A 13,953-nucleotide genomic window follows, 5' to 3' on the forward strand; every position below is an offset into this window, starting at 1 on the left:
AGCGGTCGGCGATTGGGTTTGGCTCTCTACTCGATATTTACCAACGAGGCGACCATCAAAAAAGCTCGATCACCGATACTTGGGACCTTTTCCGGTCGAGGTGGTGATCAATCCTATGGCTTATCGTCTCTCCCTGCCACGGACCATGCGTATCCATCCTGTTTTTCATTGTTCCCTGTTAGTCCCTGCCTCGCCTGACAGTCCGCATAGACTGGCTCCATCACAGCCGGCCCCAGTAGCCCCTCCGGGAGAGGAGGCATACGAAGTGGATAGCATCTGAGATTCATGCCAGTTGCGGGGCCGATTTCAGTATTTGGTGGCATGGAAAGGTTATGGACCAGAGGACTTCACCTGGGTCAATGCCACTGATGTTCATGCTCCTCGCTTGGTCCAGGACTTTCATGCTCGGTTTCCTCAACATCCTCGTCTGCCTGGTCCCGGGGGAGGGGGCCCTGCAGGGGGGGATAGTGTCATGCCCCTGGTGGAGTCTGACTCTGAGGAAGAGGAGGAACAGCCAACAGGGAGTGGGAGTGTGGCTCCAGAGGTGGTGGAGGAGGCTGGGGAAGGGCAGAGGCCGGCTTAGCAGTCAGAGGAGGATTCAGGCCCATCCCCTATCCATCCTAGGTCACGCAGGGAGGAGAGGATTAGGGAAAAGCGAGGTCTACTCAAGAGGAAATTACCATGATCCTCCTCATGGCTTGCAGGTGGGAGCTATGTATATAAGTTTGTAACTACGCAGTTAGAATTGTTGAAGTCAATTAGTGTTCACCTTGAAAGAGGCTTATCTTGGCTGGTGTTCTTCCCATGGACTTTTCTCAGCTATTTTCCTGGAGTTTAAAATTAGTTATCTCGGCTTGCTTCAAAACTCTCATCAATGTGGGTTCCAGTTTGAGTCTCTTCGGCGACAGACCGAAATCTGCAATTGTGCACGGTTTTGATCTGTGCTCGCCGCCAGAGCGCCCCGAGCTGGCTGGTTTGGGGGCTAAGCCACCCCGTAGAGGTGATGAAGAAGGGGGAGACTGCCAGCAGGGTTGAGGAGAGCCGCATCTCTCTTCCCCAGCTGGCCATTACTCCCTTTCCCAAAGGCGGTTGCAGCGGTGGTCAGAAATGGCCACCTCAAAGAACTGAACCGGAAAAGAATGTGCAGGAGGAAGATAAGAAGAGAAAGTTTTGGTTGACCGGGTTAAACCGAAAAAGCAACAACGTAAGGTACCCTGGAATTTAAATTAAATAACATTGTTCCCAAAGAAGATTTTGAAGCTGCGAAGGAGAGAGAAGGGAAAGGATTAGTTTTTTTTTTCTTCCCTTCCTTATACTGACAGCTAAGAGACTTAAGCAAGAAATTGGAAAAAAATCCACTTTGACATTAAGAGGCATCTAAGCTGAAAATAAAAGTCAAAGGGATAATAAAGATTTCTGGATATTTAAAAGTTTTTAAAAGCAGGAAAGGAGAAAAAAAAAAGAATAAAAGGGCAGGATCTGGAAAAATGGAGGAGACTGTCTGGAACTAAGGAATGGAACTGTAACTAAAAGGAACTTACAGGAAATTTTAACAAGATTCCTCAAAGATACAGTTTAACTGAAACTTGGGAACAAAATAATAGAACCCCAGGAAGAGAAAGTGGAAAAAAGAAGCAAGAAGAAACAGCCTTGGATTATTTGGATTACTTGGTGATTTTTGGTTTTTGCATCTAGATGACTAAAATTAACCGGGTGGTTGTTTAAAAGTCTTTAAAATGGTATCACTCTTAGAAGAACTGAAAATGGAACTTAAAAATGGAAAGAAGATGCACAAGAAGGGAGAGGTTCTTTTGGCTTCGTATTTCAATTCTTAGAAATGGAGATCTGGAACTATGAGAAACAACAAGAAATGCTTGCAGAACAAAAAGATTGGGACAAAGAAGAAGCCATCTTTAATGAACAAGTAATTTTATGTGGGGGGAAAAAAGGAAAGGGGGGGAATGAGAATGAAAAGTTTAAGATTTGAAAAAACAACCGTAAAAAAGAAGAATATTTGAAAAATAAGTATAATATTAGAAAGCAACAGAAGAGGCGATTACAGAAGAGAGAATTAGAAGTAGAGAGACAAGGGTGTAAAAAGGGGTGGGAGAAGAAGAGGGGGAAGAAGGAAAGGAAAAGAAGTTATAAAGGACAGAAACAAGATATAGAGAAACAGGGAAAAGGTATAAGAATTGAAAGTATAAGCCTGTTTAGAGATAATGGGTGAAAACTTAATTGTAAAAGGGATTCTGCAAAGGTACATAAGATAGTATTGTTATATTACAAATAGAAATAATTTTAGAAAATATGATTAAAATGATGGATAAAATATTTATCGTAACCTAGTGGAAAGTTTGTTAATAAATAAATGAAATAAAGTGAATGAGAGAATTAAATTAGGAAAGGATGGGAACATTTTAATTATTATTAATGATTTATAAAATATAAGTGAAGAGAAATATGAAAAAAAAATTAATTATGGAAAGTTCATAAGTGTTTCCAAGGAAGTATGATATTTAATTGAAAAGAAATGTTTAAGATGTTAAGATTTTAATGAATATTAATGATAGAATTGAATTGGAATGGAATGGAATGAGTGCTTTATTTACATATATATATAATATTTTTTTAAGAATATAGTGTGTATTTTAAGAATGTACCAAGCAGAATTCGATTGGCAGTTATGTATTATATTGAATGTTATAATTTTAAAGGTATACATTGAGGCTTAAATAAGAGTTGAATGGACAAAATTAAAAAATATAAAGGTATCATACTCCAGTTAGTAACTACAGGGGAAAATTTGGTTAATGAGAAAAGATAATATGAAATTGAAACAGGACAGACAAAAGTATAAATATAATGATTTGAATTGAGATGAGATAATCAAAATAAAGCTGAGAAAATTAAAAAAGGGGAAAAACTATGTAGAAAATGTAAAATAGTAATAAGATATGGAATAGAACACAAAAATGAGCATGAAATTGAGTTTGTGTCTGTATGAAGAAGTGATAAACTGGGACCATGCTACTTTCAAAAAAAGATGTTTTATTTGTATTTTGTTTTTGTGAAAACCCAAATAAAATTTTCAAAAAAAAAAGAACTCTCATCAATGTGGTTTGTTTTGGTTTTCTGTTTGCCTCCTTATTTACTTTTGTGACTTTAAACTGTGCCTAATAAAACAGTGAAGTTCAGTTGAAGGCTTTACCGGACTTTAATATATGTTTTGGGTTTTGGGTTATTTTGAGAGACTACGGGTCATCACACAGTATGTTGAAGTCTTGGAAAAGTGCATGCTTCCTTCAGCTCAGTAACTTGTAGAGAAGGACTTTTACTTCCAGGATGATAACGCTCCTTGTCATCGAGCCAAGTCCGTCCAGCAGTGGATGAAGAAGCATGGTGTTCGACTCCTGGATTGGGCAGTTCAGAGCCCGGATTTGAACCCAATTGAGAACTTGTGCGCCAAGATAGGTTATGAAATAAGCAAGAAGCATCCGAAGACCAAGAAGGAGCTGACTGAATCCATTATTGCAGCCTGGCACCACATCGTCGCCAAAGATCATGTGCAAAGGCTTATACAGTCTATGCTGAAGTGATGCCACCTGGTGATAAGCAATAAGGGCTGGCCAACTTCATATTAGTAACCATGTTTGGTTACCTAAATGGTCCTTTTCAGGGCCACAAACAATAAAAAATGTTAAAAAAACACTAGCATCGGTCTTAGTAATTGCAAAACGTATGCCACTGGGTACGCATCAGTTAATCTGTTTCCATAGTCATTGTAAGCATGCAAGAAAATTCACAATCCCCATCCAAACAGCACCAAATTGCAAAAAGCTTAAACTACCAGTATTTATTTAAATATAACAATATTTGCATAGCAGTTAGCATAAAATATCATAAAATCAATGGTCTATCCAAAAAATGTCATAAACCGTAAACTGTAAAGCGTGGAAGGAATGTGTCTTTACAGTCCACTTAAATCCATAAGGAGATGAATTGCTTTTGATAAAGCATTTCATCACCGTAGTGTAATGGCTCAAATGCCATTTTTTCCCTACATCGGCACACATTTGATTTCTCAGATGGGGGAGATATAGGTTCTGCAACTAACCATGCTAGAATGACGGAATAAATAGTGATGTCATGATAGAAATCAGATGTAGGTGCAAGTGAGTTGTATGTTTTACTTGCCTCTGCCCCCTCATTGATTATGGTCTGTGTATGTGTGTTGTTCCTTTTATACAGTTCACCATATGATTCAGGAGATTTGCTTATATACCGCTTCACAATGCTTTACAGCCCTCTCTAAGCAGTTTGTACAGTCAGCATATTGCCCCCAACAGTCTGGGTCCTCATTTTGCCAACCTCAGAAGGATGGAAGGCTGAGTCAAGCTTGAGCTGCTGAAACTCGAACTGCCGGACTACTGGCAGCTGGCAATCAGCAGAAGTAGCCTGCAGTACTGCATTCTAATCACTGCACCACCATGGTTCATACATGCATGCATTGATGTGGTCGGGTTTTGTTATGTTTTCCCATGTTTTCTCTTCTTTCATTCTCTAATACATATTCTCTTACAAAATTTGGATTGTGCTATCTATGGCTTACTGTAGATAAATACAACATGAAGGGGAGGATGTTGCTTAATGTTTGAATTTGACCTCTCTATTAATTATCTTCCTTAGGACCAGACTAACAAAAACAAAGAATAAAGCATTGGCACCTGTTCAACTGAAGATCTCTTTAAGGGCAGGCCTTTTCTCTGGTCATGCCTATTCAGTAGAATGCCTTGAGAGAATAACTACACTTCTGTCCTGCCAATAAGTTGAAAAATGGATTTCTTTCCAATATTACCACAGTATGCAGCTTGAAAAGAGGCAACTTCCTAATTTCCCCATAGAATTAATAGAAGAATGTACGTTTGTTTCCATTATGCTGTATTTGTCTGTTTCTCAAATGAAGTTCCCCTATAAGGCCTTAGGTCATCTTTTGCCTGTTCTTTGTCTCTATGATTAAGAGGAAATTAGCATAATAGTGTTGCTTCTTGTATATCGGACTGCTCAGAGAAATTCATCATTTTGTCTTGGGAATGTCGAATAGTAATCTTTATATTTAATATAGAGATCTGAGCTTCTCCCCAGTCGGGTGCTGCAGTTTCCTTCTACGAATAGAGGATCTGCCTGCTCCCCTTTCCTGCCTGTTTTATGACCCTTTCTGCTACTTAACAACCACACATGGGAAAACCAGAATGCGGTCATAAAATTGGGTCAGGTCACATGGTGAATCTCTTTACACCTGCCATGAGTCATATCCATAATTCTGGGCTCAATCATGGTTGTCAATATTACCTGTAATATAAAATGGTCTTTATTCCTGGCTGCTCATGTCATCAGGTTATCAACTCTCACTGAATTTGGTCACGACTGTCTTCACTTTGGGGTAATTGGTATTTAACAGTATTTAGAAGGCTTCTAGTTTTATACTAGGACTATATATCTTTGTGGAATTTAAGGGGCATATTTTTGATATACACCAAATAACTGGGACGTTTCTTCAAAAAATGTGAATCACGTAATGCTGCCTCATAAAGACACAATTCTTTGCAGATATGTACATTCCCATAGAACTTAATGGCATTTACCTGCCCAATTAGAGAGTTGTGATAGTTTTCCAAGTGTGGAATCATTCTGATGTGCTGGGCAAATTCTTAGCTGTGGAAGAAAAATATTAATCCCAAACCTCTGAAGTTACGAGGTTGTGGCAAATGATATTAAAATTTACCTGTGTTATCTAGAAATAAATTCAGATTGTTCTTCGGTTTGGGTTTTGCACCACCAGCTTAATTTCTTCTGTGACAAAATACTTTCAATATTTAGTAATTTCTATTGTATATAGAGAGTTAATAATTGCAAAATGTTGTTTATTGCTTGGTGCACCTGCCTGCTGAGTCCAATGAAATGTACTATGTTTACCCACATGCTGTCACATCATGCTTAGATAATTGGGACTGATTCTATATGAAGCTACTCTGAAAGTCCACCTGGATATTGTAATATCTCTGTTGCAGGTGATGCATTGGCCAGTACATGCCAACTCAAAGGTCTAGTAATCACTAATAAAGTCTTACAGACTTTGATCCTAGGTTATCTCTGAGACTACCTGCTCTAAATAAAATCTGCCCACCAATGCAAAAAAGCAGGGCGTGCTGCAAATACCCATGTTAAGAAAAATGGAGAGGTAAAGCATCAGAAATGAGCCCTTGCTCTGCCTCTTTCCATTTGCAGCATCTTGCCTCATATCAGGGTGGCCTTGTTTTACTAATACCGTATTCAGGAAGGCACCGAAAATACTGCTTTTTAAGAACTTTTCAGGCATCTTTATGTGCATTGTATTAACTGGTGGTTATAGGGAGTTTGATTATTATACTGATGCTAATTGTGAATTAATTGGGGAGCGTATGCTTGATTTCAACTTCTCTTTAGAATAGGTGATGACCCGGGGCAAGGCACAGAGGCAACACAGTCAGCTGATAGTTCAAACTCCCCTTTATTGTTCCAACTTTCCCCCGAACACTCCCATGTTTATGGCAAGTCCCGAAGCAAAACGCTCACACTCAAACCTCCAGCAGCCTCTGGCTGCGAGTAGTCCAGCAAAATGCTGTTAGCACATTGGCTTCCAAGAAATCCAGCAAGGCAAGGGAATAAGGCAATGAGTTGCACGAAGCAAAGGAACAAGGCAATGAGCTCCATGAAACAAAGGAACTAGGCAAGAAGTCCAGCAAACTCCAGACACAGGCAATAGCATACAAAACCTCACAAATTTAATGTTTGTTCCCAACAAGCGCCCCTTCCCAGTGTTTCCTTAAATCTCAGTCCCTAGATGTGCCTTGTGAAGAGGGGCGGAGTGCTCTCCTCCTGAATCGTTGGGTCGGTCTGCACTTTTCCCGCCTCCTCTCCAACTCTCCATGCTCGGGGATCAGGAGGGGATAGTCCATGCTCAACGCCTGAGCTTTGTCGCTCCTCATCTCCACTGCCTGCCCTCTCTTGAACATCTTGCCCCCATTCTTCCCTGCTGGCGAACTGTCCCAAATCCAAGAACTCCTACTCTTCCCCAAGCCAATGATGCTGCCCCCTTGGCCTCTGTGACCTCAGCTCTGGCTCATCCTCCTCCGCAGAGCCAGGCTCTGATGGGGCCATAACAGAGTACATGAAGATAATGATGACAGATTACATTTATAGATCATTGATTCCCTAAGAACTCTCAGGGGTATATAAATACAAATAATGGTACATAAGAAAAATAAAGAGTAAAAATACTAATAAAAGACAATGAAGAATGTTAAATTAACCAAACCAAATAACAATGGGGTCACTGTATAAGTGCCTTCCGGAAAAGCTAAGTTTTGAGCAGCTTGAAGGCAATTAGGATCAAACCTAACTAATGTCCATTATGTAGCTACTCCAAACAAACACTGAAAAATGGCACTCCCCCACTCCCTCTGCCCCCTCCATCAATTGGGTCCCTCCTAATTTTTTTTTTCTGCCCTGATTGGACTGGTTTTATCTAGAGAATGCATTGCTGCAGATAAGTAAGCAGCAAGCTATGTAAGGATATCTTGAGTTTGTAGATTAGAATCAGCACTTTAAAGGGCACTCAGAATCTTATTGGTTACTAATATAAACCCTGCAGCATTGGAGTAATATGCTCAGATTGGTGAATGTCAGTCAGCATATGGGACATTGCACTCTGAACCTACTGTATCTGAGTGAACTTAAAGCAACCCCATACAGACTGTGTTACATTAGTCAAGCAGATATAAGCCCCATTAGATAGACCAGAACAAAAAATGAACTCCACAAGAAAGCTAAATCCGATTGAGCTGTTTCTCCTCCTCCTCCTCCTCCTAATTCAATGAAGCAGAGGCATCTCCTTGAGCTGCTTACAAATGTTAACTCTTTGTTGTGGTCTTAAAAAAATGCTTCAGCCTCTTTTTCCTGGATTACAGTTTCTTGCATATTTCCATCAAGGGCATCTTCCTTACTGTCTACAGCAGGTGTTGATGAGAGCATGAATCATCACAGCAAGATGACCCTGCTCCATGTAGAGGTGCAGCTGGTGCAGTAGCCAAAGCTGTTTGCCATGGGCTCTACCTGCTGTTCTAGCAAGAGCTGTATGCCAAGTCACAAATCTGCTCCTTAAGCAACGCTCCCTTAGTAAAGGGTATATTTATAAAAAAATTCCTTTCTCACTCTGGTATGTGTCTTCTCAATCTCTAGGCATCTATCAGAGGTCTGGGACTTGGACATTCTGTGCAGTATCTTGGCTGTTCCTAACATTGCTCCCTATTGGTCATAGAGTTCTGATGTCATTCCTGGACTGGAGCTACTCTCCCAGTTGAGAAGGCACAGCCCAAAGTACTTCTAGCACCACCGGAACTACTTTGACCTTTACTTTTCACAATATCTCTAGTTCCTCCTTCAGGCTCTAGTTCTTCTCCAGATTCTCATACTCCTGCTTCCTAATGTTGCTGTCACTTGGCACTGCTACATCTATCATCGCTGCTGTCTTCTGGTCCTTGTCTACTACCATAAGGCCTGGATGATTGCCTAGTACCTGCTTGCCTTCTGTAAGTCTCATAGGATTGTAACCCTCCTGTTTCCTATGACCTTCTATGTAATCTCTCCTATATGGAGGTGACCTGATCTGTTCAATATACAGTGTTGTGCAGATGTTCCTGTACATAATGCCAGCTACTTGGTTGTGCCATGTGTGCTTTTCTTACCTATATCATATAGCCTGCAACTATGTGCCAAACTGTGAGGCCTCTACATACTCTGTACCTCAAGTCCTATCTAGTGTGGTAGACCTCTGCTTCTACAGAACAGGTACCTAGTGCTGTAATTTTGCTGTTATGATGAGTATCTCCATGAGATCTTTTAGTCTAGCCCTTTCCAATATTTGCCACCTCAGCTATCTGTTGATGGCACATCCTAGGCAAGCTCTGGTTTAATCATGCTGTTTCCTCTGCTTAATCTCTCATGTCTGCTCTTGTGCAGCCATTCTCTCAGCAGTTTTTCTTTGGGTGCCATCTCACTGATATACTCTTGGATACTCTGGCCAGTGCTTTTAACACTCATCACCCCTTGTCTGCCTCTTTTTGGTTGGTGCTTAGTCTCTGGGTGTTGAACTTGGGATGATAATTTCCATAGATGGTGAGGATTTGTAAAACAAGTGGTAAAGAAGGATGATTAAAGAGAGCTACTGTATCTTCTAAGTATAATATATTCCTTCAAGTTGCTTTATTTCTTTTGGAACATGGGGATGATTATATTTAAATCTATACAGAGGTTTTGACCAAATATAGGAGATGCTCTTGAAAAAAAAAAGATATTTTGAGGATTTTTTTCCCATTAGTTTAACTGTAATTCCTACTTTGAATATGTTGCATAAGAATGCGTTGTTCTTGAAAAGTGTAGAATATTTATATTGAAAAGCAACACAACTAAAAGCAATAACAAGTTTTGATCCATAAGAACATCTCCTATAATCACAATCTTTGATTAAAAATATGAATACTACTTAATATGGTTTTCAGTTTGTTGCTAAGAAACTGCTGCTTCATAGTTTCATTATTATCATTTGCAGAAATGTTTTTGCTTCCTTGTATCTTAGTGACTTCTCATTATGAAAGGGTAATATGAACGAACATGAAGTGAAATAAGAAACCACTTTATTTAATTTATACCTTTATCTTGGTTCTGCTGTTAGTTTTTTTTCTAGGACAACATGCAAGAAGAAAATAGATACAGAAGCAGTGTTCTTATCCTGAAAATAACTGAACTTCTAAGAAATATAGTGATGGCAGACAATCTTTACTGGAAGATACCATCAGCATTGGAGGGCTGGGTTTAACTGAGATTAGATAACATATTTAAGATTCAATATACTATATAGTTATTGTTGTCATATTTTAACTCCTAATGGTTTTAAGTATAGTATTATATTCTCCATTTTATTCTCACAGCAACCACACATGAAATAAATTAGTCTGAGAAATGACAGATTTATCTGGTAAGTTTAATTGAATAGAATTTTAGCCAAGGTCATCATGTAAAAGGCAGGGTCCTAATCAAACTGTAGATCACACTGAGGGTGGAGCAAGTTAGCACCCACTCCTCTCTTAGAAAAATGAAATATTTTAGGAAATATTGATAAGGCAGAATATTATATTTCCTGATTGATAAAAGAAGAAACATGTTTTAAAGACAGAAAGCAGTTCGCTACCCCCAGCAGATATTTGTTTTCCATTTAGAAAGACTGGGCCAGCTTATCTACAAGACAAAAGACCTCCAGCTCCAAGACATGACGCTCCAGGACATAATAGGGTTAATCCATCTAGCAGCAGAGCTCACCTGAGCACAATCATCTAGGGACATTGCATCACCCAGCAAACTTCAACCAAACGTGGGACTCAAGACAACCTACCAAGTTAGCTATGACTCCTACAACAGCCAATAGAATGCATCTTCTTGCACAAGAACCTGAAGTTCAAGTGCAAAGCCCAATACAAGGTATAAATACCCCTCTCTCAACTCCATTTGGTTAGCTGCACCAAGACCATGTGCTTGGTGGTCCTGTTCACCATTAAATCCTCTTTCCAATCAGCCTCCATGCTTCCAGTGTCTTTCTCCTGGTTTGGAACTGAACCAGATGGATATTTCTATATGGCCAACAGAACATATACCGGTCCTGATTTTTTTCCACATAAACAAATATGTGCTTCAATTGGTTAGATTACCTAGACATTTTATCTGAATATAGATCTTTTTAACATTCATATTTTACTGTGTTTCTAATCAAGGTGAAATGTTAATATATATTGCAAGTCCATGTATGATATGCCTTATGGGTAAATAAATCAATGTAAAAGGAATGTAAGAACATTTTTCATGAACAGATTTTCTTTACCTTTTAACAATACTAAAATCCACATCTCTACTGGAGCTATATGATGGGAGAACTAGAATATGAACCACATGCTAGGATCAGAAAATATAATGATGTCCACCAACGAGGAAGATTTGAAACAGCTGCCAATTGCAATGTCTATATATTTAGAATATGCTGTTACTGAAGAACAGGAGTGCTACTATTTTCATTCCAAGAGGCTCCCCATAGGGCTGTGGTTGACTACTGTGGGAAAGGGACACATGGAACTTTTGTCTCTTTCAGTTGATGATACTAAATCTACCTGAAATAAATAAAATCTCTAAAAAAGCATGGTCAAAATGGAGCAATGTGATAAGACTTCTAGATATGAAACTGCAGATGAACTCAGAAACCAAACAAGCTCAGAGCTGACTAGGACTTGAAAGGGACCTAACTAGCAGTCTTAAGAGCTACCTACCCTATCAGGTCCTTTGGGAAATAATATTTTGGAAAAATGGCAACATGTATAAATGAAAAATCGTGTCTATATGTTGCCAGGAAAACTAAGTGGATGAGTCCATGAATCATTTAGGAACTGAGCCCTCCTGGAAAGAAACAATCTTTACTTTCTTAGGGTGCCTGTTTTTTGGCAGGTTGAGAAACAGCCTGTATTCGTGTATTTGCGTCATACCATGATGTAACTGGATTGGTTTTGGCTTAAGGTGTGAATCTAGTCATTTTAAGTTTAATAAGGTAAACTATGTTTAAAGAAGGCTGTACTTGGCTGTACATGAATCCAGCTATAAAGAACCTAACCCAAAGGCATCAAGCAAGAACCGCAGCGCCCCCCCCTCCCCCGCCCCCCATCCCAATAGCAGGACTCAGAAGAACGGCAGCAGATATTCAGAGATTTTGCCAGCAGTCAAAACCACAGGGCATCACTTCTGACTAATAACCACACGGATAGAGTTATTGCGTGGGCCGGCAAAAATGGCCCCAGGCTGGACTAAGTGGGGGGGGGGGGGTTGAAATCCCGGACAGCGGCTGCAGCAGCGCTGGTCCTCACCTAAAAGCGTTCACATTCGGAGAGTCCTTTTTGCCCCGCCGCGGCCCCTGTAGCTGCTTGTTACCCTGGCGACGGGCTCTGCGCAGCCACTACCAGCAGAGGCGAAGGCGGCTCCTACTCTTTCCGATCTCCGCACGGCGGCTTTGGGCTCCGCGAGTCGTGTGGGGAGGGAAAGGAAGGAGTCCGCCCGGAGGGCCCGCTCGTTTTGGCCGCGGAGCGAAAACAAGCTTCCAGGGCCCATGAAGCCGGACCACTTCAGCGGGCCCTAAGTGGCCCCATTGCTAAGGCTCTCTCCCTTCGCCTCAGCCCGTCCGGGAACAGATTGGCTCGCAAGTCCCTCCCGCTCGTTGTCCCCTCGCCTTCTCCGGGAGGACAGTGGGCCGTCTTGGGGGCGAAGAGGAGTAGAATATATACATACACAAACAGACACACGCACGTACATAGGAGCTGTTCTTAGCACAAACCATCGCAGAGAAACCTCTAGAAAGCTTATCTTGGCGCCACACACCCGATACAACGTCTGTTCTCAATCAGAGATTCTTCCCTAGAAGATTCGTCCCCCGTTTTCTCTTTCCCCGCCAAAGTCCCCATCCTGGGAATCTACGAATAACTCCTCCTCATAACTAAGCTGCTTTCTTCATCCCCCCCACCATCTTTATCGACCCACAGCGTCGTAAGATGACTGGCTAACTGTACGCTCCTCCCTTTTCAAAAGAAACCCCCCCTTTTTTAAGGTTTAAAGTTTTTTTTTTAAGGATACGGAATTGCTCTTTGCCTCGCATGTCCTCTCCATCCCTATTTTTGGCTTCCAGTAGGATCTTGCCGGCCGCCGCCTCCTCCTCCTCCTCCTCCACCGCCACCACTGCCTTTGAATTGGTCTTGAACACCTAAAGCTGCCTCCGACTTCATAACCAGGACAAAGAAAGAAAGAGAAAAGTTGCCACCTCGGACCATCTTTTTGTTTGTTTGTTTGCTTCTCATCCGGCCCCCTTCGCGCACCCCCACCCGACCAGAGCAAAAGGGAAAAAGAGGGCGTGTGTATGCACGCGCGCGTGTGCGGAGGTGGGGAAATGTTGGTGTCTCCTTCTCCCTGGAAACGGCGGAGGAACTGAGGCGAAAGTGAAGCAGCAGGAGAGAAAGTTTCCTTGCCGAAACCTGGGCCGAGTAAGCGAGGGATGCTTTCAGAGCCGAACGAGCATCGGCGGAGAGCTGTGGTGCTGCCGCATTGTGTTTGCTGAGAATCTTCCCGCCTGGTGGGGGCTCAGTTTCCTACGAGGAGGAGGGAGCAGCTGGAGCGAAGCAGCTTCTATCGCCCACCTTCGCTAGTACATCTTTTAGACGAGAGAGGTCCTCCGGGTTTTTTTTTTGTTTTTTTTTTGGGGGGTTGGTGCTCTTTTTCGGGCCTCAGTGCAATGTGAAGCGTGCCCACTAAAAACCCTGATTTGCCAAGGATTGGAGCGTCAACCTAGTACATGCATCCGATAATCATCTTCTCATACAAAATGGATTTTAGCCAAAACAATCTGTTTGGTTATATAGAAGATCTGCAGGAACTTACTATCATTGAAAGGCCGGTGCGCAGGAGCTTAAAGGTATTATATATGCTGTATGAATCTGTCGGTTTTTAAATAAAAGAAAAAATAGATAAATCAAATCGCAGTTATTTCAGAACGTCTTAAACAAAGTGATGGCATCTTTTTCTGCAGGCTTGGCATATTTTAAATTGGAAAGATGTTTTGCATAGATAAGGTAATGAATCTCAGCAGTGGTTGTAATGCTTTCAGAAATGGCATTTGAGATGTGGGGGAGAGAAATCCTAGATAGCAAATGCTTTGATTTCAGCAACTTTTATGGTTATGTAATTTTTATCTTTTATTACAGTAACTGATTTAAAATGTTAATTGCCTCATTTTTGGAATACTATCAGATTAGGAGAATTAAAAGTAAAGGTCTTTAA

General features: G+C 41.0%; 2 protein-coding genes across 4 annotated transcripts in view; one reads left to right on the top strand and one right to left on the bottom strand.

Moving 5' to 3' along the window:
* The window catches only part of DDX24 (DEAD-box helicase 24), a 42,526-nt gene extending 29,608 nt beyond the window's left edge, over positions 1–12,918 (bottom strand). The window contains exon 1 of the mRNA XM_087922138.1: positions 12,757–12,918. The gene's annotated coding sequence lies outside the window, so the exon portion shown is untranslated. The remainder of the gene's footprint in view (positions 1–12,756) is intronic.
* Positions 12,919–12,965: 47 nt separating this feature from the next.
* Positions 12,966–13,953, top strand: part of PPP4R4 (protein phosphatase 4 regulatory subunit 4) — a 71,078-nt gene continuing 70,090 nt past the window's right edge. For 2 of the 3 annotated variants that reach the window (XM_087922135.1, XM_087922134.1), the window contains exon 1: positions 12,966–13,588. In XM_087922135.1, the coding sequence (XP_087778261.1) occupies positions 13,469–13,588 (120 nt within the window). In that variant the 5' untranslated portion in view covers positions 12,966–13,468. The remainder of the gene's footprint in view (positions 13,589–13,953) is intronic. The other variant, XM_087922136.1, reaches the window with a different exon arrangement.

Source organism: Pseudonaja textilis, chromosome 1, assembly GCF_049901715.1.
Source record: "Pseudonaja textilis isolate UNSWEBS1 chromosome 1, rPseTex1.2, whole genome shotgun sequence".
Taxonomy (NCBI): Eukaryota; Metazoa; Chordata; class Lepidosauria; order Squamata; family Elapidae; genus Pseudonaja; species Pseudonaja textilis.